General features: G+C 36.4%; 2 protein-coding genes across 6 annotated transcripts in view; both read left to right on the top strand.

The window, feature by feature from the left end:
• mboat2b (membrane bound O-acyltransferase domain containing 2b) overlaps positions 1-19,054 on the top strand; it is a 32,764-nt gene extending 13,710 nt beyond the window's left edge. Inside the window, exons 2-13 of the mRNA XM_056240103.1 lie at positions 4,517-4,662; positions 6,217-6,294; positions 9,539-9,634; positions 9,723-9,778; positions 12,076-12,130; positions 12,341-12,524; positions 13,217-13,409; positions 15,374-15,477; positions 15,570-15,634; positions 16,460-16,592; positions 17,546-17,697; positions 17,793-19,054. Of these exons, the coding sequence (XP_056096078.1) occupies positions 4,517-4,662; positions 6,217-6,294; positions 9,539-9,634; positions 9,723-9,778; positions 12,076-12,130; positions 12,341-12,524; positions 13,217-13,409; positions 15,374-15,477; positions 15,570-15,634; positions 16,460-16,592; positions 17,546-17,697; positions 17,793-17,949 (1,419 nt within the window). The 3' untranslated portion in view covers positions 17,950-19,054. The remainder of the gene's footprint in view (positions 1-4,516; positions 4,663-6,216; positions 6,295-9,538; positions 9,635-9,722; positions 9,779-12,075; positions 12,131-12,340; positions 12,525-13,216; positions 13,410-15,373; positions 15,478-15,569; positions 15,635-16,459; positions 16,593-17,545; positions 17,698-17,792) is intronic.
• Positions 19,055-21,567: 2,513 nt separating this feature from the next.
• The window catches only part of kidins220b (kinase D-interacting substrate 220b), a 29,163-nt gene continuing 25,591 nt past the window's right edge, over positions 21,568-25,139 (top strand). For 3 of the 5 annotated variants that reach the window (XM_056240119.1, XM_056240118.1, XM_056240117.1), the window contains exons 1-4: positions 21,568-21,740; positions 23,819-23,972; positions 24,068-24,166; positions 24,979-25,077. In XM_056240119.1, coding sequence (XP_056096094.1) covers positions 23,841-23,972; positions 24,068-24,166; positions 24,979-25,077 — 330 coding nt within the window. In that variant the 5' untranslated portion in view covers positions 21,568-21,740; positions 23,819-23,840. The remainder of the gene's footprint in view (positions 21,741-23,818; positions 23,973-24,067; positions 24,167-24,978; positions 25,078-25,139) is intronic. The other 2 variants (XM_056240121.1, XM_056240120.1) reach the window with 1 other exon arrangement.

Genomic DNA, 25,139 nt, shown 5'->3' with positions numbered 1-25,139 from the left:
TAAGGGGCCTAAAGTGTGCCAGGAAAACATCCCCCACACCATTACACCACCACCACCAGCCTGCACAGTGGTAACAAGGCATGATGGTTCCATGTTCTCATTCTGTTTACGCCAAATTCTGACTCTAACATCTGAATGTCTCAACAGAAATCGAGACTCATCAGACCAGGCAACATTTTTCCAGTCTTCAACTGTTCAATTTTGGTGATCTCTTGCAAATTGTAGCCTCTTTTTCCTATTTGTAGTGGAGATGAGTGGTACCCGGTGGAGTCTTCTGCTGTTGTAGCCCATCCGCCTCAAGGTTGTGCGTGTTGTGGCTTCACAAATGCTTTGCTGCATACCTCGGTTGTAACGAGTGGTTATTTCAGTCACTGTTGCCCTTCTATCAGCTCGAACCAGTCTGGCCATTCTCCTCTGACCTCTGGCATCAACAAGGCATTTCCGCCCACAGAACTGACGCTCACTGGATGTTTTTTCTTTTTCGGACCATTCTCTGTAAACCCTAGAGATGGTTGTGCGTGAAAATCCCAGTAGATTAGCAGTTTCTGAAATACTCAGACCAGCCCTTCTGGCACCAACAATCATGCCACGTTCAAAGTCACTCAAATCAACTTTCTTCCCCATACTGATGCTTGGTTTGAACTGCAGGAGATTGTCTTGACCATGTCTACATGCCTAAATGCACTGAGTTGCCGCCATGTGATTGGCTGCTTAGAAATTAAGTGTTAACGAGCAGTTGGACAGGTGTACCTAATAAAGTGGCCGGTGAGTGTATGCTCATCTGCCGTATTTCACCATAATTTCAAGCCAAGAGCAACTATATTAAAGAGGTCAGATGAGAATGAGTATTGACTAGCGATGCACAATTTGTAGGTTATGGAGCAATGTATTTTTTTAAATCTATATTTGCATTTCATTTTTTCTTTTCTTTGGATTAGTTATCCAAATGTCATACCTTATATTATAGTGCTATCATACCTAAATTCACATAAGTATTGATTTAACATTGACAAAAAACTATAGTTCTCCTTATGAGAAATCACAATGGATTTTCCAGTAATTCCCAGCACAGACAATTACTCCTTAGTGTTTATGATTGAATTAAATCTCCCTTAAATTCTCTGTCTAAATTTAACAGTTTAATGTCCCCCTGTTGTGAAAATCAAGTTTTAATGTTGTTTATATGTCTATGTGGTGTTTTTAATATGATTTATTTAAGACAAACCATCTGCAGATTCATAACGCCATTGTTGAGTATTTTCTCCTTAAAACTGAAGTGAACCAAAGACAGTCTTAAAATCGCGGTTTGAAATCGCTGGTGTTTCCGAACATCACATACTGTAACCAATCACGTCGTCATGTGTGATCAATAACGAGTGGATGAACTGGTGTGAGTGAGTAGAGGCGGGACTAATTTGCATATTCATAGAACCGTATACTAGTAAATGAGGCAAGGGTGTAGAGTTACATTCAAGCTATTTTAAGGCATGAGTAAGGAAAAAACATTTAAATATGTAATTTTGATGATCAAAGATGAGTTTTAAGGGATGAAATTATTGACTACAGGGGGATTTTAATAGTTTCACTAAAAGTGCTTTTATCTGGCAAAATAATTAAACAGAAATGGGCTTATTAGTAGGTTTTGTCATACTGAATCATTAAAAAAAAATTAAAAGTTTAAATATTCATCTGCTTTAGATGGGTGCTCAAAAGGCTTGTCGAGTTGAGTAACTTGGTTTGTTTTTCCTTTTTTTTTTCTTTTTTTTTTTTCGCTGCTTTCATTTACATGGCTGTTAAAGGAGAGCTGTAAAAATGTTTGCTCGAGCTCCTCTCGTCTCTCCTTGGCTGCCCTTAACATCAAGAGGGCATGAAAGCATGCTTTATAATCTGTATTGATATATTGAGTTAGTGTCATTTTTCATGGCACCTTTTCTCTAAGTCTGAATCTAAGCAGGATGTGCCCTCTGTTTACTTGGTGCTGAGAACCTAAACACTGTGGTAAAAGAGTAAATCCCTAATGGGAGCATATCACAATCTGCTGCTGTAAAGTGAAATATTAAGCTTTCTTTTGCAATTACATTAACTATTTTAGAATTATTAGTATGATTTGTGTTATCACAGCAGTGTAGTTGAAATGCTTTTGTGTGACTCATGGTGTTGAAGGTGCTGATGTCAAATATTTAGCCTACAGTTTATCTATTTATTTTTTATTTTTTCAAATGTGCACTACAATTCAGAAGCTTGGAGTTGGTAAGATTTTTAATGTTTTTGAAAGTCACTTACAGTATGCTCACCAAGGCTGAGTTTCTTTGATAAAAATACAGATAAAATAATATTGTGAAATATTATTACAATTTTAAATAATTATTTTCTATTTTAATAAATGTCAAAATGTAATTAATTCCTGTAATGTCAAAGCTGAATTTTCAGCATCAATAGTCCTGTCTTCAGTGTCACATGAATATTCAGAAATCATTCTAATATGCTGATTTGCTGCTCAAGAAACTTTTTTTTTATTATTATCAATGTTGAACACAGTTGTGCTGCTTGATATTTTGGTGGGAATTTCAGTAATATTTAGTGTAACATTAAGAAGATGATATTGTAAGGCCATTTCCGTTTTTATGGCACATTTGTTACAAATTTTAACCATTTAGCTGTGTGATTTACTGCAGGTTTTGTGTGTGCTTCATGTTTGTTGCAAGTGTGACAGATGGACAGATGGAACTGAGTGAGAGAGCAACAGGAAGTCTGCAAAGAAAGCAACAGAAGCTGGCAAACGAGTCTGTCAAAACTGATTGATGATCCTTCATCTGTCATGGATTATGTATGTTGTGTCTAAAACATTATGTGATCTATCCATAATTATGTGTAACCGCACGCAAGGATTGTGTGGTTCATAATGGACAGTTTTTTGCTGTCAGTGAAATAGTTTTACTACTTTCAAGTCATGACATTTTTAGGGGCGTTTACAAAGGCATATTCTTTGAAATCAGATGTTGTAATACTAATATCCAAGCTCAGGTCATTTCGAAGACATGTGGCTCAGTTATATTTTTGCTGTGCAGCCTGCATTTAAGCATGCTTTGTAAAAAAAATACAGATTACTTGGAGCTTGAGATTTCTTTTGACATTTTTTACAATTACAGCACTGCTAGTGCCGTGTACAAGTTACAGCATGCTGCCAAGAATCTCCCATAATCCCCTTGGTTTGGTCTGCAGACCACACTGGGTCGCCTGACATGTATTGGATGTTTCAAAAACCAGTTTTGTCCTTCCTTGTTTTGGTGGATTTATTAAGTGCTGCTCTATAGCAGTTGAATGCAGATGTGGATGATTAGGACAGAGACATAGTTTTTTTTGTAGCATCCTTACATGGTGTGTGAATTCTTGAATTACTAGACAGCTATCAAGACTAATATATACTCAGCTATTCTGCTGACTCGTGATGAATTTTATTTGCATAAAGCGCAGGAATAAATGTTATTTGCAGACGTTTGGTTGAAGATGGTGTATATGTCTGTCTTCAAATGACTTACAGCTGAAATTTCACAGCTGTGTCCAGTCAAGAAACAACTCCCAGACTCATGCTGTTGATGTCTTTGGCTTTTACAAGAAGCATGTCAGTGTGAAGCCCAAGGCATTATCTTTTAAGTAGGTCACAAGGCTTGCAGGGTCCTGAAATACTGCAGGAACCTCACCGAGAGTCCTGCCAACCTTCTGATGTTCTTCTGGAACACTGTTAAATCATTGTTCTCTGACCCTGTCTGTCTTTGTTTGTTGTGATTTAGCAATGATATTTTGTCATGCTTATTATTTCTTCTAAATTCCATTGTCTGTCTACACATTACACAATAATCTTCACACCTGTTTCCAGCATTACATATTGTAGTGTTTCTATACACACTGTCTCACAGCCTATCAGAAAATATTTGATGTTGAATGTACAGCAATGTGGAGCGATATTTGGACCAATGGGGTTTCACTGTGGGTGGGGCTACCTAGCATGACAAAATGGATATGGAAACCAAATGACACTTGACGCTCGTCACTTTGATGTGCTAGGAATGGGAATGTAATATACTAAAAGACTAGTTGTACTATTAATATGTTCTGTTATGTCCTAAAGAATGAGTAATCCATCACTTAAAATGTAAAACCAGTATGGCATGCATTTTGTGAATTGTGAAATTGTTGTATTTTGTTTTATTCAAAAAGTTGTATACAAATAATGGTTTTAAATTAGCTAATTTCAACATGTTTTTTTGTCAAGAAGTTGAATTAACCATATGCATTAATAAAATAAATTAATAAATATATTTTTTTAAATATTTGATTAAAAAATATCCATTAAATAAATACGAATAATTATATATTTAATTAAAAAGAATTACTCTCACTCAGAGCTTCCGTACAATCAAATCTGAAAATCTCTAAATGAAATACATTTGATTAAAATATCAGCCTTTTAACCATGAGTTCAGTTGATAAGTTACTTTTCTTTCTTTTTTTCCAGGTGAACTTCGTAGTATGTCAGCTCTGTGCCCTGCTCACGGCCGTGTGGTTCAGGCTCTATCTGCACCCCAGCAAGACAAGTCCTTTTGTGCGGCATGTGGTGGCCACACTGCTGGGCATCTACTTTGCCCTCTTCTGCTTTGGCTGGTGAGTATTTCCATACTGACGCATCCCTCTGTGTGTCCACAAGGAAATTGAGACCAGCTTTTGCTTGTACTCCCTGCTGCTGGACTGCAGGATATGTGCTGGTGTGACGTTCCAGAAAGATACAACAAACGCCAATCAATAGGAAATGTAGCGGTCTGTGAAACTACAGACATTTGATACAGAATAAACAAACAGCTTGAAGGCAATAACGGGAGCTGAAGCTGACGTCAAGTATCAAATTATGTGGAATTTTTCAGTTGTAAATACACCTGTATGACTCAAGCACAACAGTGCAGACCGGAATTTTTTTAAAAGCTGCAAAATGAATCTCATTACACCATTTGATTCATATCAAAGATGGATTTGAAAAGTGGAAAACAGAAATACAAGTGAAGGATTGTTTCATTATACAAAAACTTGCTTTTTTATTGGTATGTCCCGTTTTTGGATTGTAGTAGTATAATCATTTAAATTTACAATTAGGACTAAAAAAGGTTTCATTTATTCATTTGTTCTTTGGAAACATTATCTTTTAGAAAAATCAATATGCGGAAAAAAATATCATGGCTAACTCACAACAAATGATTTAACAGTATTCCAGAAAAACATCAGAAGGTTGGCATGACTCTCAGGGAGGTTACTGTAGTATTTCAGGACCCTGCAAGAATTGTGACCTACTTACATTTTTGTGTCCAATCATATAATTTCCTACAGTTAAATTTAATGACATTTATTAATAATAATAATAATAATAATATATCCAGCTCAAATTTTTAAAGAACATTTTTTAATTTCCAGTATATTTTGCTAAAAACCTTTAGAGAATTCCTGCCGATACTAACATCATTTTAGATACATTAGTGTCTGTGTTGTGAGATCACTATCAGCCATGCTCAAGCTTGTATTGATGAGTCGGTGGCGACTCAGATCTGGAACTCATTAACATCTCATTTAATAAGACAAACAGATCAATAGTCCACACTGAAAGATAGAGAGACTTCTGCTTGCTAATTAGTGGCATCTTTTCAAACCCTTATTAAAGTGCCTCTGTTTGTATTTGTGTGCGTTTAAGTGGGTCTGACTTGCAGATAAGCTTCCGTAAAGTCTCTTTAAGGCAGTTCTCTTTGGTGAGTCTGGGTAATGGGCATACAAATTTGGCTCACTTCTTCTTCAGTGAAGACAGAGCAAAATCTTCAAAACTTTGCCAAGATTGTTTCAATAACATGTCAAATCAGCAAAATAAAAAAAAATATAAATACACCCACAGTATGTATTTTATTTATATATATATATATATATATATATATATATATATATATATATACACACACACAGTCACACACACACTTCACTAAAAAAAACAAGATTTTTCATGCTGATCCAGGTAATTTGCATTTACAGTAAAAAAGTACCAGACCTTTCCTGTATCAAAAAGTTCATTGGCTCTTTTAACCGCAACGTAGAACTCTATTCTCACTGCTGCCATATTAAGCATTACATAATGAAGCAAAAATGTACTGCTTTTAGAAACAGCATTTTCTCTCTATTCTACAGGTATGCGCTTCATTTCCTTCTCCAGAGCGGCATTACCTACGGCATAATGATTCTGACCGGAGTTGAGCACATGCACAAGTGAGTCCATATTTTTACATCTTTAGAATCATTGACTTCAGAATCAACATTTAAATCAATGTTTTTTACTTTATTAAAGACACTATGAAATGACCGGGCAAGTACAGCATTTCCTGTAATCAGTTTGTTTTCACTTAACTGACCATAAAGTTCTAAATCCAACTGCCAACTCGTTTGTTGGCGTTTGTCTGTGGTTACCTATTGGGGAGAAACATCTGATGTGTAACATTATATTAGATCTGTGCGGTACAGTAGGTCTTAATAATATAGGCTGTCTGTATATTACTGTTCATTAATGTTATTGTAGTATCATGGGGGGAAAAAAGTTGAATATATATTTTCCCTATAGATATTTAGTTTTTACTTGGTGTGCGCCAAATTTGGTGGTATTACCAGGGATTTTAAGGTATGGTTGCTTGATGATTTTGTTTTGGAACCTTCAGAAAACTTTACAAACAAAACAAAAATTGACTTTGCTTCCCCTATCGACTTCAAACAGGTGTTGCTCAGTAATTTTTTGTCTGATTCCAACAAATCATAATTTTGAAGATTTTTTTAATAGAGAATGTGAAAATAACTCTCATTTGTAATAAAATAATTTTTGAAAATGTACTCATTGCGACTCATTTTGCCAGCACGGGTCACAAATGCTGATTTGGTTAAAAAAATTAATTAAAAAAATAAATCACATTTCTTATCATTAATGTTGTGCTGCTTAATATTTTTGTGAAACATTATTTTTCAGGATCTTGGGTTGTTCAATCTTGGAATATTTTGTAACACTATAAATATCCTTGCTGAATAAAAGTATTAATTTCTTTAAAACAAAAAAAAATCTTATTGACCCCAAAATTTTAAACGGTAGTGTTTACTTATTGTGGCTCTTTTTTGTTGGCATCAGCAAGAGTACATTAGTCAACCCAATCAATTCCTGTTGATTAAAATAAAGTACAGTCCTTTTTTTTTTTTTGTTATTCCATGTCCTTTTTCATTAGGAAATATGTCACAATACAGAACTACAACTGTGAACACTATTACATTAAAAACTTTTTACTTCAAATTCAATAGAATCCATTGAGCAGACGTGTGTGAATCCTTCACAGCCCCCTTTTCATTCAAAAGGTGAACTAAGGTCTATGCAGATAGAAATCGTGCCCTTTCTTCTGATGAAAGAGTTGAAAACTGACCCAAAGATAATTATAATGAGAAAGACATCATTCCCTTCACTGGCTGACCATCAGTCACTGTCCTCCTCATGGGTGTAATAAAATCTTCCATTATTTCCCTGCTGCGGTCTCCTGCCAGCTGCCAGAACCTTCTTACTAGGTGGTAAATATAAAACTGCCTCAATGTCAGACTTTTGCTAAATGGCCCTTTAGGGACATTTTGTTTCAAATGAGGTGATATTACTGTCTTCGGAACATTCGGTAGACAATTCTTCCTCCTTTTTCTGTCTTCTATTGGTGAGTTGTGTAGAAAGGCGATTGACGTGAATGGTTGTGTCGTTTTGGGAAACATACAGCGGTTGAGACCATTCTATTTTTGTACGCCTTTAGGAGGGCAAACAGTTTTGCAGACCTGCAAAACACACTTGCATTGTTGAATGGAAAGCACACCCACAAGACGCACACCGAGTCTATCTTTGTACTCACACCTGCAGTGTCTGGGGACCTGAGCTGAATGTGTCATCACTAAAGCTTGAGTGTGCGTGTATGTATAAGAAATAATGAGAAAGACTGAAAGCTTCTGTTGTGCTGATTTTCCCTAACTTTGTCTGTGAGATAAAACAGATCTTACATTTTAAAGCCATGTGATTATTGGACTAATAACCCCCTGTTGTTATGTAACTGAACACATCAGAAGCAAAATAGTTTGGGACATAATGTGATTTGCTTTAAAAAGAAGAAGCTGTGGCTGATGTCTTACACAGCTCTCAATCAGTACGTTTACATGCACAATAGAAAACCACTTATTGCGAGATATCAACAACATTCACGTTTGCATCTTGTCCACACTGCTTTTTCCCTGACTTAGTCATGACTCAGGAAACAAAGCAGAATATGCTACTTGCTACTAAATGCATCAAACAAAACTAACCTGGCAAACCGAATGATCAGAAGATTAAGTAGAGATTTGTTAAGGTTCGTTTTGTCGTACTGTCCATTTATCAAGCTTACACAGTTACTTACATAAGTAGCATACATACAGTCCATAAATAAATGGACATGCAATTATATTTTGATTCAAATTATTTTATAATATGAGAAGAAACAATATTCGAAGGTCCTGTGACTCCTATAACTGTTCCAGTTGTTTGCTGGATTGCTCGCAAAACAAACAAAAAAGTTTAATATATTAGAAAAATTTATATTCATTATAAAAATGCACATGCAGTTTTATTTTTATTTGAATAATTTACATTATTTTACATTGTCTAGAAATCATTCTTCTAAAATTAAGATTCCTATATCCAGATTTTTGAATACAATTCCGGTTCTTCAAAGATTTTTTTTTATATTATATCATATTGATGCCTTTTGGAAGTTTGCTGAGACCCCAGAGTGGGCCCTGGCCCCCATTTTGCCATAAAATGATACACGAGATGTAAAATTAGCACAGCTTTGTAGAAAATGTATTGCGTGTGTCAGTGATAGGTAATGCAGTTAGCAAAATTATGCAAACAATTGGCCAATCAGAATCCAGTTTGCCAGAGAGCCATGTAAAAATACCAAACAGACTGAGCAAACACATGCAGTATATCTGACAGTGATAATGTCAGTGATAATGAAACGCCTCTATGGCACTAACAGTTTCACCTGCGTCTGTGTGTATGTGTGTGCCTTTTCTCATCTTCCAGCTCCATTTTAATTTACACATCCTTTTTTCTCCATTGTACAAGAATAGGGAGCAATAATGTCATTAATTTGGGTAGAGAATAATGGCCTATCTACACACAACCAAACACATACATACACACGCACACACCGCCGTTGAGAGTTCATTTCTGGAAACATCACTGAGCACTTTGTTAGTTTTTCTTCTTTTTTTAAATAATGTTTGTACTTGTTTCTGGCTTTTAATGGATCGCAAAAAATCCCAGTATGACATCCTTCAGCCCTTCATGATATCAAAGCGCTTATAAAACTACGATTTATTTGTATTTCCTAAAGAAAAATGTTTATAAGTACATTAATGCATCTGAAATGGCTTGGATGTGAAACATGCTCTTTGGTTCACATTGCAGATACTGTTTGGTGGTCGCCCTGGGTTATCTTAGCTTCTGCCAAATCACCCGGGTTTACGTCTTTGATTACGGCATGTACTCTGCCGATTTCACAGGGTAAGAATATGGCTTTCTATGGTAGGTTTCTGAGCTTCATTGTCATTGTTGTGTACCCAATTTTTTTTTCTTTCTCTCTCCCTGACAGGCCGATGATGGTCATCACACAGAAGATAACTAGTGTGGCTTTTGAGATCCATGATGGTGAGTGTGTGTTTGGTTAAATCCAAATCCTTCTGGATGCTGTTCCAGGCTGCTGTTGTGATTGTCAAATGTGCTGCCAAAGGGCCAGAGAAACTAATTAAAGAAATGGAAGGCAGTGGGATGAAATGAAAGCAAATGAAAACAAGCCTCCCTCCTTCTCCTCACCCCTCTATTGTTCCACAGGGTGACATATTACCCTTATGATGAGTGCTCACCATCTTGCACTTCCTCTTGCACTATTACCGTTATCACTAATTCATTTCTTTGTCCTCTGCTGAGTTTTAGCTGCTGGCCTGCAAACCTTTGTCATGGAGTAGCTTTTGAACAGAGCAGATTCCCTTTAGATTTGTTTTTGTCCTCTCTGCTGTAACCTCACTGGATGTCTAGTGCAAGAGTAGGACTGGCTGATACTATGGCTAATATCGTGTCACATTTTTTCTATACTATTTATGCTGCACGGTTAAAATTCTGAATTCTTAGTTTATTTTATTTTTTATATAGTTATTGTTTTAGTTTTTTGTTTTCCTTTTTTTTAATGTACCATCTAAAACTAAATTGAAATAATTAATTTGTGGAGTCATTCAAATATAATATGTAATTTAAGTATAATATAATTAATGTAAAATATAGTTTAGTTTAAATCTTACCCAGTTATGTTTGTTTTTTGTCAATTAACAGAAAGGTTTTTTCCTTTTTGAGTTTTTTTTTACAATAATAACTCCACTGTAGGTGTTAGCAGTATCTCGCATTAATATAGAATTAGGTTGATGTGGTGTCACAGAACAGCTATGCATTTTTAAAGTCATGCTTTTGGAGTCTGCTTTTAGCTTGTTACATAACATGAAGCTATTTTTGCACTGATGCCAGACATATCATTTGTTCATTTGTTATGAATAACATTTTAGTTAATGTCTGTTAATGTGATGAAGTACCTTTCATTTTGAAAGTGTTTAATGGGATACTCCACCCAAAAATGAAAATTCTGTCATCATTTACTCACCCTTAAGTTGTTGCAAACCTGTATGAGTTTCTTTCTTCTGCTGAACACAAAGATATTTTGAAGAACTATTGGAACCAAACAGTTGTTTGGCACCATTGACTTCCATAGTAGAAAAAAAAAAAATACTATGGAAGTCAATGGTGCCAAAGTTCCAATCGTTCTTCAAAATATCTTCCTTTGTGTTCAGCAGAAGAAACCCATACATGTTTGCAACAACTTGAGGGTGAGTAAATGATGACAGAATTTTCATTTTTGGGTGGAGTATCCCTTTAATTCACTGGATAATCCAGAAATGGGTATTACCACGTTGGTTATTTTTCATCGATTTCCAGAACAAATACCTATATTGTGATATATTGTTAGCATGATATAAAATTACTCATTGGGTGATATAAATTGTATGTAAGCTGTCTGCCAGGACTCTTATAAAGGGGTTTCACTCGCCTGTTGCCCTGAATAACCTGTCATTGATATTCCCTATGGTCCGTAGGACACTAATAGGACAAAGTCCCCAATAGAAGGCCTTGCTAAACTCCATCACTACCTTTGGTACATGTTGGGGCCTATTGTAAGTGAAGCTCTGTCTCTGCACTGCTGCTGCTTGCTGGGTCGCACATAAACCTTAATGAGAACTTTTTAAGTGGCTCGTCTTGTAATGTTCATAAGGCTTGCAATACAAGAAGAAGAAAGAATTCAAGCCACTTACGATGGGTCGCCTTGCCTTGTCTTATCGTGTGTGCGCAGCAGCGCAGTAAGACAAACAACTGAGGCAGAGGAGACTCATGAGTCGACCACATGAACTCTGAGCCAAGTCAATTTACAGCACATTTCTTCCTTCTCTAATTCCCTCTGTAAATCAGAGAGAGGCCAGGGATTGTTAGATGAAACCACTTCTCACAAGCTCAGAAGCTGAGCAGGTACAATACTTGCTCTGTGCTCTGATTCAAACATCAAGATTTCCAGCAAAATTTTGTTTAAAGAAATATTTCTGCCAAAAATTAAAATTCTGTCATCATTTACTCACCCTTGTGACATTTCAAACCCGTATGACTTTGTTTCTTCTGTGGAAAACGGAAAAAGGAGATATTTTCAAATAATGTTCTGGTTCATCTTTTCCATGCAGTTACAATGACTGAAAGCTTTCTGAATCACAGATCAAAGTTCCTCAGACAAAAATAAAGAAATCTACCATCTGGAATTTTTATTATGGGTTGAAGGTGTTGGTGTGAATATATATATATATATATATATATATATATATATATATATAATTTTTTTTTTTTTTTTATGTTAACAGGAATGGCAAGGAAGGAAGATCAGCTCAACCAGGGTCAAAAACTGTTGGCTATAAGGTATGTAGATTTAAAAGAAGCTTTAAATTAAACTATTTATTGTACTATACAAAGACAAAATTAAACTAAGGACTGAGTGTATATGGTTGTGGTCTAGAAAAATAGTTGCTTTGCCCTTTATATTTATACCTGCAAGCTCAAGTCTACTAGATATGATGTAATGCAGTTCTAAAATCATCTTCTTTTCTTCCGTGTTTGTGTTTCATCCAGACGGATGCCCAGTTTATTGGAGTACTTCAGTTATAACTGTAATTTCATGGGCATATTGGCTGGTCCCACCTGCTCCTATAACGATTACATTGCCTTCATTGAGGGCACCCCCTATCGGCACAGAGAGCTTGAGACCAAGGGAAAAGTCAATGGGAAGAGCAGACTGAATGACCCATCACCAAATGTTCGTTTTACTTAGTAGTTTGTATTTTTCTTTTTAATAACTTCAGTTTGTACACCAAGTCACATCACAAATAGCATAAAGACTGGACAAATCTTCAAAAGTGTGGGGTCGGTAAGGTTTTTTTTTTTTTTTTTTTGAAAGAAGTCTCTTATGCTCACCAATGATGCATTTATTTGATTGAAAATACAGTACGAACTGTTTAAAATTACAATTTAAAATCACTGTTTTCTATTTGAATATATTTTAAAATGTAATTTATTCCTATGATGGCAAGATGGATTTTCAGTATCATTACTCCAGTCTTCAATGTCACATGATCCTTCAGAAATTATTTTAATATGCTGATTTTCTGCTCAAGGAACATTTCTTATTATTGTCAATGTTAAAAACAGTTGTTGCTTAATATGTTTGTGGATTTTTTTCTCAGGAGTCTTTGATGAACAGAAAGTTCAAAAGAACAGTATTTATTTGAAATAGAAATCGTGGGTAATAATGTAAAAGTCCTAACTCTCATTTTTGATCAATTGCATCCTTGTTGAATAAAAGTATTAATTTCTTCAAAAAACATACTCACCCCAAACTTTTGAATGGTATTTTGTGTTATCAATATGTTATATAAAACTATTCTTAAAATGTATATGATTGGCTTATTTCAAATTCATATCAGTTTGTGCATTTCTGTTTCTTAACAGACAGAGGTCATCCGAAAACTGGCCACCTGCTTCATCTCGTTGCTGGTCTTCCTCTCCGTCTGCAAAGTCTGTCCTGTGGAGCGTAACGTTGATGATGATTTTATTGCCACCACACCCTTCTATGCTCAGGTGGTCTACCTGTATTTGTCCATGCTGACCACCCGGCCTAAATACTACTTTGTTTGGACTCTGGGTGCGTGGATTTCCTGCCTCTCCCTCTCTTCCCATCTGTCTAGCTTTCTCTCTCCTTTTCTTGTTTTGATCTATTTTGAAAGATAATAATTTGTCTAAGCCGATCTTCTCTTTTCTTCTATTATTGTGTTTTGATTATTAGCAGGAGCCTCATGCATCTAGCATTCTGAGGGGGAATAAGATATGATCAGTCTGCAAAAAGACAGTTTAGATGGTTATATATATACAAATGCACTCACCAGCCACTTTATTAGGTACACCCTGCTAGTACCGGGTTGAACCCTCTTTTGCCTTCAAATCTGCCTGAGTTCTTTGTGGCATAGATTCAACAAGGTGGCGGAAACATTCCTCAGAGATTTTGGTCTATATTTACATGATACCATCACGCAGTTGCTGCAGATTTGTTGGCTGCACATCCATGATGCAAATCTCCCGTTCCACCACGTCCATTGAGATCTGGTGACTGTGGAGGCCATTTGAGTATAGTGGACTCATTGTCATGTTCAAGAAATCAGTTTGAGATTATTTGAGCTTTGTTACATGGCGTTATTCTTGCTGGAAGTATCAGAAGATGGGTTCACACTGGTTATAAAGGGATGGACATGGTAAGCAACAATACTCAGGTAGGCAGTGGCGTTTAAACAATGCTCAATTGGTACTAAGGGACCAAAAGTGTGACAAGAAAATCCCCCCACACCACCACCAGCCTGAATTGTTCATACAAGGCAGGATGGAGCCATGCTTCCATGTTGTTTACACCAAATTCTGTCCCTACCATCTGAATGTTGCAGCAGAAATCAAGACTCATCAGACCAGGCAACGTTTTTCCAATCTTCTATTGTCCAAATTTGGTGAGCCTGTGCGAATTGTAGCCTCAGTTTCCTGTTCGTAGCTGACAGGAGTGACACCTGGTGTCTTCTGCTGCTGTAGCCCATCTGCTTCAAGGTTCACATGCCTTCAGAGATGCTCTTCTGCATACCTCGGTTGTAATGAGTGGTTATTTGAGTTACTGTATAATAGATAATGCACCCAGCCACACTGCAACATTTTTTTGAGGAACATGACAAAGACTTCAAGGTGTAGCCTTGACCTCCAAAGTCCCCAGATCTCAATGCGATTGAGCATCTATGGGATGTGCTGGACCACCTAGCAACTTGCAGGACTTAAAGGGTCGGCTGCTAATGGCTTGGTGCCAGATACCACAGGACATGTTCAGAGGTTGAGTCCATGCCTCAACGCAACAGAGCTGTTTTGACCTACACAATATTAGGCAGGTGGTTTTAATGTGGCTGATCAGTGTATGTATGTATTGGAATCTATTTGGCATATTAATGTCAAGCACATGACCCCTCATTTTGAATGGGCATGAAGCTTCTGGCTGTTAGTCTGTTTTCCTATTTCCAAGTTGTCCTTTCTATCCTCCTAATGTGTTATAAATATATCTGTTGAACCATACTGGAAAGAATAATTGAATCAAGCACGAGCAATATGTCTTTCACGTTCCATCATTATCATTTATGCTGTACCTCGGGCGTGATTAATTACACATTAGGATGCTTCATCCATCATCTGTTGTGAGGACTGGTTGTGTGACCCATTTGATTTGGGATCAACATCTTACACAACACAGACTTGGTCCTAATGGCTTGTGTTTTAATGCCCCCTTCAGACAAAAGATGGAACTGAAATTCATATTCCTGTGCAACAATTCATCTCATGTAGTAAATTATGAAATAGTAAGAACAAGATTTTACCATTATTTATAGTACTTGCATTACACACGTCTTTGAAATTTGAAACACTACAACAAACATATCCAGAATTCACTAAATGCCTAATTTGACAATTACATACTTGCTCAAATATAACACTATATAAAGGGATAAACAAACAATTTTGGGTGTCATAACATTTATTATGTCTGATATAAGAGTATCTTGACACTCATGCTGTATTTCCAAATAGCTGATGCCATCAACAACGCAGCTGGATTTGGCTTTAATGGCTACGACAGTGATGGTTTGCCTCGGTGGGATCTCATTTCCAACCTCAGGATCATGAATATAGAGGTCAGTTGAGCTACTGTTATGTTTTTTTTTCCCCTGACCCTGAATGAATCAGAAGTGTCATAATCAATCAAGTCAACTCTTATATTTTTCAGCTTGCCACAAGCTTTAAGGTATTCCTGGATAACTGGAACATCCAAACAGCACATTGGCTTAAGAGGTAAGAACAGGAAGAGCACATTGTGCTATTGTACAGTAATGTTAAAATGTTTTGGGGGTGGAAAAGATTTTTTTTAAAGTTTTTAAAAGAAATCTCTTATGCTCACCAAGGCTGTATTTATTTGGTAAAAAACACTTTTAACCCATAATATTGTGAAATGTTATCACAATGTAAAACAACTGTTTTCTAATTTTATATATTTTAAAATGTAATATATTCCTGTGATGGCAAAGCTGCATTTTCAGCATCATTACTCCAGTCTTCAGTGTCACATGATCCTTCAGAAATCATTCTAATAAGCTGATTTGGTGCTCAAGAAATAGTATGTTGAAAACAGCTGTGCTGCTTAGTATTTTTGTGGAAACCGTGATACATTTTTTTTTTTTCAGTATTCTTTTGTAACATTAATATTTTTTAACATTATAAAAGTCACTGTCCCTTTTGATCAGTTAAATGCATCCTGGCTGAATAAAAGTATTAATTTCTTTTAAAAAATATCTTACTGGCCTTAGACTTTTGAACGATATTGTAATTACATGTCACCCATCTACCTTCATAACTACACAAATTTTGTGCTTGTTTAAAATAATGCGTGACCAAGATTGTATGAGGAATATCACCACAGATCCATCTACTGGGGATTTTTCATAATTACCCAGTTATGATCAATATTAACATGGAAACAGGCTATCAACAGAAACTATACTAAGATTCACAGCATTAGTTGAAAAGAGGAAGAATCATTTCCTTCCTCCTTTCATTTGCATGCTAAAATTATTATTGCATAGTGTTTTATTATGTGTGACGCACTGTGTTGTCTTGTAGGGTGTGTTATGAACGTTGTCCTTACAATCCCACTGCTGCCACCTTCCTGCTGTCAGCCATGTGGCATGGAGCTTACCCGGGCTACTACCTCACCTTCCTCACTGGCATCGTCATCACTCTTGCAGCCAGAGCTGTGAGTGACATCACACTCTACCAAACATGAAATAGTCTTCAGATAGGGAACATTCCTCTCACTTACATCAGATGTTGCCATTTGTTTCGCCATGAAGAGCACTGGGACGTTTCCCAGTGGGCCGATTAACTTTTGGCATGGCTGATGAAACCAAATGACATTAAAAAGTAAATATTTCCTCAGTGTGAATGACATCTGTCTCTTAGCAGCCCAGCAAAAAAAAAAGAAGTGCTGCAGTACATGACTACTTATGATAAAGCTATTACATAACACCAAATTTTTATTAAATATAGGTAAATACTACACAGTAGCTGAGACTGAGATTCATCACAAATCTTTTGTCCAATTCAAAAATGTTTTTATTGTTATTCAATTTTTATTGAATTCATAACAATTTTGGAATAAATGAAGCATGTGCCATTTAGTTTTATCTTATTTCTACATGACTAGTAAGGATAAATCCTTATATGCCCTGAAACTTTGAACGTACATCAATTTGAGATGATTTTTTTAAGCATAGTAAAAATGCAACTCCGGGCATTAGGGGTCAAGCTTTTTTAGATTTGTTGTCACACTCTAAAGCCTATTCAATGAATGAAAAACTAGTCTGTGTGACTATTTGAACATTATTTATATAATAATATTTTTTTTTAAGTGGTATTACAATTAATACATTATATTTAGAACATGCTTTGATATAAATATTTATTACATTGTTTAAATGGTCAAATTGTGAAATTTGTTAACTTTTCATGACTTTATCCTTACTGGTGTTTTTTTTTTTAATAGTACGTGATGAATAATTTGCCTAAACAAAATGTTTTTAACATCAATTTCTTCCTAAAGAAAATTTTAAGGGTGAAAAAAATAACACATCATGAATATCAGGGTCTCTGAGGTTTAAAGTTGTTATTCCTCCCTTTCTTAATGTTTTGTTCCCTTTTCTCCTTCAGGTGAGGCACAATGTAAGACCGTACTTCTTGGGTTCGCCAACTCACAAGTTTGTGTATGATGTCATCACATGGGCTGCTACACAGATTGCCATTTGTTACACAGTGGTTCCCTTTGTGCTGCTTTCTGTGGGCCCCTCGCTCAAGTTCTACAGGTTGGCAGGACAAACAAGAACAGATACTAAAAATGCAGAACTTTTTTTTTTTTTATCTTCATTCATGACATTCTGCTGTCTCCATCACTCTGTAGGTCACGGTACTTCTGCATCCACATAGGCTGTATACTGCTGGCCATTGCTCTGCCTGTGAAACCACGCCACCTGCGGCTGAAAGAGCAACAGTCTGCTGTACAGCCAAGCCTGGAGAGCACAGACAGCAACAGCAACCAGAAACCAAAAGCCACATGAGTCCTGGAACACCTTACCAAACGTCTCTACACACACAGACTGGGCAAATGTACCTATTCTCCAGCCACACATGAAGAGAGTCAGATAAACTAAAGCTCACAAATAAACCAACAAACCAGCCTTTATCTGGACTGATAGAGTAAGTCATCTCTTGACTCAGTATAGTGGTACTGGGATTCGACAGAGATTTGAGATGATGGAATCAAACCTGAGTCTGACTGCTATAAGAAGAGTTTTATTGCCAAGAAAACACTTGTATAGAATCATGTGACCTTGCCTTTATAATCCCACTTGTCACAGCAAGTATTAGTGTCCTAACCTGGTGGTCTTGTATCAGGTTGTAAAATTGGATTTTCTTGCAAGGGACAAGGCCTTTGCCAGTTGCAAAAAGCAGGCAATATTATATTTGAAAACAGAGTTTTCATGTCGCAGGGGTAAATATAAAAATGACCAACTAAACTAACAGGAAAAATAATAATGAATTTATTGGAAAAAGGAAGTTTAAAGAATGCAGGATGTCTGTGCAACAAAAAAAAGTTTAAATAATGTCCACAAATTTTAAGACAAATTGGTTCTTTTTCCTAGTCAGAAAGTCTGAATTGAGATTTAATTCCACGGCTGAACCATTAAAACTGGGCTCTTTGCTCTTTGTCAATGTTATGTTTGTTATGGTCTGTTGTAATGTCTTGTCCATTTAGTCTTCACATAAACTCTGAAAGTTACACATAATACATTCCACTCTAAAGACCAGAGATTCTTTTCTCATAAATGAAAGTATTTCTCAGTCTAAACTGGGAATTTTGGAATGTTAGAGTAAAAAAGAAAAAAAAAAAAAAGAAAAGATAGTACTGTTAATTGCATGACTTTTTCCGAGTCAGGCAGGCAGTGATTCTGTATGCACAGTAATGGACATTTTGTATGGCATCAGTCAGCTTCAAAGTTTGGCCTGCTTAAGGTTGGAAATGAAGCTGATGTTTGTGTTAAAGTTTGATGAAATGATAGAGGATGTCCACTGGATTTGTTTGAACCGTATTATGTTCGCTGTGTGGATCTGGTACATTTGTTTTTTTTGCAAATTATGTGATTAAAAGAGGTCTTTTTACTACTCTTTTGTGGTGTATTTGTTTTCTGATGAACTATTTTGCAAAGATAATGTGCATGCTGAAGTTACACATTAATTAATCTGTAGTGAAATGTTTGAAACATATTAATAATTTAGCCTTCTGCATTCTCAAATGCATCAACCTGAGCTGTCCTCGACATCTGCTCTTTGCTCTGCAGACATAAACCATGCACTTTGTGCCACTACAGATAACAATAAGTTACTTGATCTTGCTGACATGATATAGGGATGTTACACTAAAATCACTTTTTATGTCCCAGGGGCAGATTTTTATCTTTCTTTTTGTTGTCTGGGATTTTTGTTTTGTTTATTTCTGTCTGTTACATTTCAATCAGTATAGATTTGCTTTCTGTTACTTTTCAATTAGAATAGATTTGTTTTACCCTTCATAATGTATGAAAATGTATAATAAATATTTAAAACAATTAAAAATATAATAAAGTTTCTTCAGAAGTTTATATATATATATATATATATATAAACACACTCACCGGCCACTTTATTAGGTACCCCATGCTAGTAACGGGTTGGACCCCCTTTTGCCTTCAGAACTGCCTCAATTCTTCGTGGCATAGATTCAACAAGGTGCTGGAAGCATTCCTCAGGGAGTTTGGTCCATATTGACATGATGGCATCACACAGTTGCCGCAGATTTGTCGGCTGCACATCCATGATGCGAATCTCCCGTTCCACCACATCCCAAAGATGCTCTATTGGGTTGAGATCTGGTGACTGTGGAGGCCATTTTAGTACAGTGAACTCATTGTCATGTTCAAGAAACCAATTTGAAATGATTAGAGCTTTGTGACATGGTGGAAGTAGCCATCAGAGGATGGGTACATGGTGGCCATAAAGGGATGGACATGGTCAGAAACAATGCTCAGGTAGGCCGTGGCATTTAAACGATGCCCAATTGGCACTAAGGGGCCTAAAGTGTGCCAGGAAAACATCCCCCACATCATTACACCACCACCACCAGCCTGCACAGTGGTAACAAGGCATGATGGTTCCATGTTCTCATTCTGTTTACGCCAAATTCTGACTCTAACATCTGAATGTCTCAACAGAAATCGAGACTCATCAGACCAGGCAACATTTTTCCAGTCTTCAACTGTTCAATTTTGGTGAGCTCTTGCAAATTGTAGCCTCTTTTTCCTATTTGTAGTGGAGATGAGTGGTACCCGGTGGAGTCTTCTGCTGTTGTAGCCCATCCGCCTCAAGGTTGTGCGTGTTATGGCTTCACAAATGCTTTGCTGCATACCTCGGTTGTAACGAGTGGGTTATTTCAGTCACTGTTGCCCTTCTATCAGCTCGAACCAGTCTGGCCATTCTCCTCTGACCTCTGGCATCAACAAGGCATTTCCGCCCACAGAACTGCCGCTCACTGGATGTTTTTTCTTTTTCGGACCATTCTCTGTAAACCCTAGAGATGGTTGTGCGTGAAAATCCCAGTAGATTAGCAGTTTCTGAAATACTCAGACCAGCCCTTCTGGCACCAACAATCATGCCACGTTCAAAGTCACTCAAATCAACTTTCTTCCCCATACTGATGCTCGGTTTGAACTGCAGGAGATTGTCTTGACCATGTCTACATGCCTAAATGCACTGAGTTGCCGCCATGTGATTGGCTGCTTAGAAATTAAGTGTTAACGAGCAGTTGGACAGGTGTACCTAATAAAGTGGCCGGTGAGTGTATATATATTACTTTGGAGACAAGCATATCAGGGAAGAGCTGTAATGATATGTGATGTGTGAAGGAAAAGAAAAATCAAGTTAAACATAATAATACTTTTTTTTATATAGCACCTTTAAAAGTTGCTTTCTCAAAGCGCTTTACAGGCAAATGTAACTATGTATGCAAAAATATCACACTATGAACAGAATCTTTACAATCAAGATCTATTTTTTGCCAAATTATGCCTTTTTGTGTATTTAGGGTATAAAAGTCAGCTATGAAATCAGCCTTAGCAATAGCAAAAGAAAGACGTTGGCCATTCCCATCACAGAATGACATCAAACACAACACAACACAACACATCATTAGGTGGAAATTACATGTTTTTGGTTTGCAAATTACACTGTTGGACATTAAACTAGTGAAAGTGTTAAAAGTAACCTATGTTTTTTTTCCTGAAAGGTCACAGCAGGGTAAGGTTTCATAGTTGAAGAAACATTGACTTTATAAACATTCACATTGACTGATGCACTGAGAAAGAATAAAAGCAACTGCAGGATGAAATACATAAGATTATATAACAATGACTAGGCAACAACTGCTGTGTAATGTAATGTAACATAAGCCTTAACTATTAGTAATATATAACTGACATTAAATTTAACATTATGTAAAACAGTATGTGTATATATAACTAATCTATACACTAAACTATCTCACACACACACACACACACACACACATATATTTTATGTACAATTTATTAGATTATCACATGCGTTCTTGTGCTGAGCGATGACGTCACACAGTATGTTGTCAGGGACTCGCCCGGGAAGAAGCTTACAGCACAGCGCGTCGCTTCTTCAAAATGGCTGTTGTTAGAGATGGTGAATAGGAAGAAAGAAGCTCCGTAGACCGAAAAACTAGAGAGAAATACGCATCTCTAAACGGACCTTCTGACAACAGGGCATTTCAACGTTTCTTTTCTGTGAGGTACGTCTCGTAGCTAAAGGCAGACGTAAGGTTTAAATCGCTATTGTGCGTTGATGCCGCGTATGATTGACAGTTCATAAGCTGGATAGTAACGAGCATCAGGCTGTAGAATTGAGCGTATTTGAACATTCACAGCGAATAATATGTAGCTGCTAGTTTGTAATGCTTATGTAATACTAATAAAGGTTAATATGTTTAGGGTTGTTTTGATGGCGATTAATTGGCTAGTCTCTCATAGGGAGTCAGTACATCAACATGCAGACATGTCGACAAGACACTGCCCTTCCTATTTATTTATAGAAATAACGTAACATTCTTTAATATCAAAGTACAATATTTAGACAGTCAAATGTACCAGAATAAATAGGCATTACCATGCAGATATAATGTAACGTTACAGTTTTTGGACTCTTATTCACCCAGGTCCCATTTATCTCAAAATATATGTATTTATTTTTAGCCCTATCTATCTATCTATCTATCTATCTATCTATCTATCTATCTATCTATCTATCTATCTATCTATCTATCTATCTATCTATCTATCTATCTATCTATCTATCTATCTATCGTCTGTCTAGTTTAATGTGTAATAAAGTGTACAGTACATTATAATTTATAACTGCAGGGCTGTCAATCATCTCAGCATCTTGCTGTGTAGACTCTTGGTTGCCATAAATAATGCATGATGCCATTCCAGAGCAGACAGACAGAAGTCACAGCCAGCAATCTGCAGGCATTCAGACAAAAGCAGAGGACAGTGTGACGCTGTGCTGGGTGTATTGTGTCACATGGTGGTTTATAAGAATAACTTTAGTGTCATGTTTCATAGATAGAGCTTTGAAAGGTGCTTGGATTCCTGACTCAGCTGGCATATTCTCTTTGTTGTTGTCCGTTTGTTTGTTGCTTCCCGTCTGTTTCCCCCACCCAGCCTGTGTTGAAGGTTAAATTGAGGGTCACATACTGGCACACATCAAATAAAGGTCAAATGCTGTAAAATATCTATAATAATATTTGCATTGGTTTGTGGCCTGTATTGAGTAATTAGAGTATGCTGTCTGTTCGCTAGACAATTATTTGCACTAACCCTCCTATGGTGTTGCAGGTCAGTTTGATCTACGCTCGGTTTTTAAACTGCTTGAAACACTAGTCAAAGTTTAACAATTTAATTTTTTGACATTTTGTGACTTTTTGTCATTTAGGGTCATAAATGTGCATGCAAACCATGTAGATGTGTTTTTGAAAGGCTGCAAATTTTCATCGATAATTTTGTTACATCGATTACACCGCCCTCCCCCCCATTGGTTTCCATGCAATTCACCAAATTTTCATGCAATTCAGCACTTTGAAAAACAGCAAAGAGTCAGGTAAAAAAACAAACAACAAAAACAGAAAACCTTTATTGTAGCTTGTTAAAGACTAATATATTTACCCTCACAAAGTCAAAGATTTGAGAACCAGACACAAAAAGGTAGAGGCTAGTTACACACCAAGTACAAATAGCAATAAATACTAGGCTATTCATACAAAGTACATGATATTTATTCTTAGTTGTAGTTATTTGCACCTCAGTGTGCTAATAATCACTACAAGTTGGGATTACACAAAAGTTCATAATTTTTTTTATATATATATATATATATATATATATACGCTACAATAGAGTTTTTCAGTTTTTTCTTAAATCTTAATTTTTTTGATAGCATTGATTTTGACAAAAGGCGTTCCCAGATTTTCAACATAACTCTGGGGAATGGGAAAACCTATTAGTGAGTGTGTCTGTGGAGATGTTTGGACAAAATTAATGTTATTCTGTGTTATGCTTATCTGTGCCAGCCTCCTTTCTCGTGACATTTAAAGTCCATCGCCTGCGTCTGTTCTTGGCCTGCACTGTGAACAAATGCTCTGGTATCACCTGTCACTTGAATTCAAACTCAATTTAACATCTCTAGCACTTAATCTTACTCTAATCTTACTTTTTTTTTTTCTTTCATCCTCCAACAACCTATTGTGATATGCAGTTTAGGTCTCTGTTCACAATTTATGTACTGAAAGTGACTAAATGAGTTTCTACTCAGGGTGTCCTAGGTACTGGCAATCATGGACACCACAACCTCCATCAAGATGACCACTCTGGCCATCCAGAACCTCTTCAGCTACGTGGAGGAAGAAAATCTGGCTGCTGTAAAAGCCCATCTAGATAAGTTCAAAGAGGTGGATGGTCGAAGCGATGTAAGTTGCTTCGAAGAAAGTCAGACATGATTTAAGATTTTCAGCTAAATTGTTAAGATATCATTTATCTGTCTTTCTCATTGTGTCTTTGACAGAATGGACAGACTCCTCTGATGTTGGCCTCGGAGCAGGGCAGTCTTGAGATTGTTCAAGAGCTCATCCGAAGGGGAGCAAACGTCAACTTGGATGATGTGGTGAGAAAATGCCCACATAGCATAGTTGTTAGGAAGTTACACACACTTTAGTTTAGGGTCCAGTTCTCACTATTAACTAGTTGCTTATTAGCATGTATATTACTAGGATATTGGCTGTTAATTGGTACTTATAAAGCACATATTAATGCCTTATTCTGCATGACCTTATTCTACATCCCTTTAATCCTACCCAATGCCTAAACTTACCAACTACCTTACCAACTATTAATGAGTAATTAGGAGTTTATTGAGGTAAAAGTCATAGTTTATAGTTAGTAAATAGTGAGAATTGGACCCTAAACTAAAGTGCGACTGAAGTTACATATTATGGTATTATGCTATATCGATGTTCATATTATGGATAGCCATATATCAGCAGCTTATTATAATGTAATAAGAAAATAGTTTGTGACATCTACTATGATCAAATAATTAATAAGATAATATATATATATATATATACGTATATATTAGTATTGTTTCTATATTTATTATATTGTAAAATTCACATGAATTTCTGATTTTCTACAATGTGTCCCCTTTTACTTTATTGACAACAGCAGTCTTCTTCATAGCATTTCCCTTTATTATTTATTCAATATCCTGAAATATCCTGAAGCATGTTTATATCCTTATTTTATTTTCAGACTTATTTTTGTTATATATTTATAATCTGTATAAGGTAAAGTGCCCATTATAACCATGCTGTAGGGCTGTTCTTTGTAGTATAGCTCCATCACTGTTCCCATGGCGACATTGCCAGTGGTTCAATAGTTTCCATAGTGACCCGTCTTTGTGCCTCTCCCTGATAGGACTGCTGGTCCGCTCTGATCTCTGCAGCTAAAGAGGGGCATGTGGAGGTGGTGAAAGAGCTGCTGGAAAACAGTGCATATATTGAGCACAGAGACTCGGTGAGAAAATCAATGCTTTAAAAAATGCTTTATTAAGGACCATAATCACATTTTAAAAAAGA

The sequence above is a fragment of the Rhinichthys klamathensis genome, unplaced genomic scaffold, assembly GCF_029890125.1.
Source record: "Rhinichthys klamathensis goyatoka isolate OS25496 unplaced genomic scaffold, OSU_Roscu_1.1 h1tg000579l_1, whole genome shotgun sequence".
Classification (NCBI taxonomy): Eukaryota; Metazoa; Chordata; class Actinopteri; order Cypriniformes; family Leuciscidae; genus Rhinichthys; species Rhinichthys klamathensis.
This window is presented reverse-complemented; position numbering and strand designations above follow the sequence as displayed.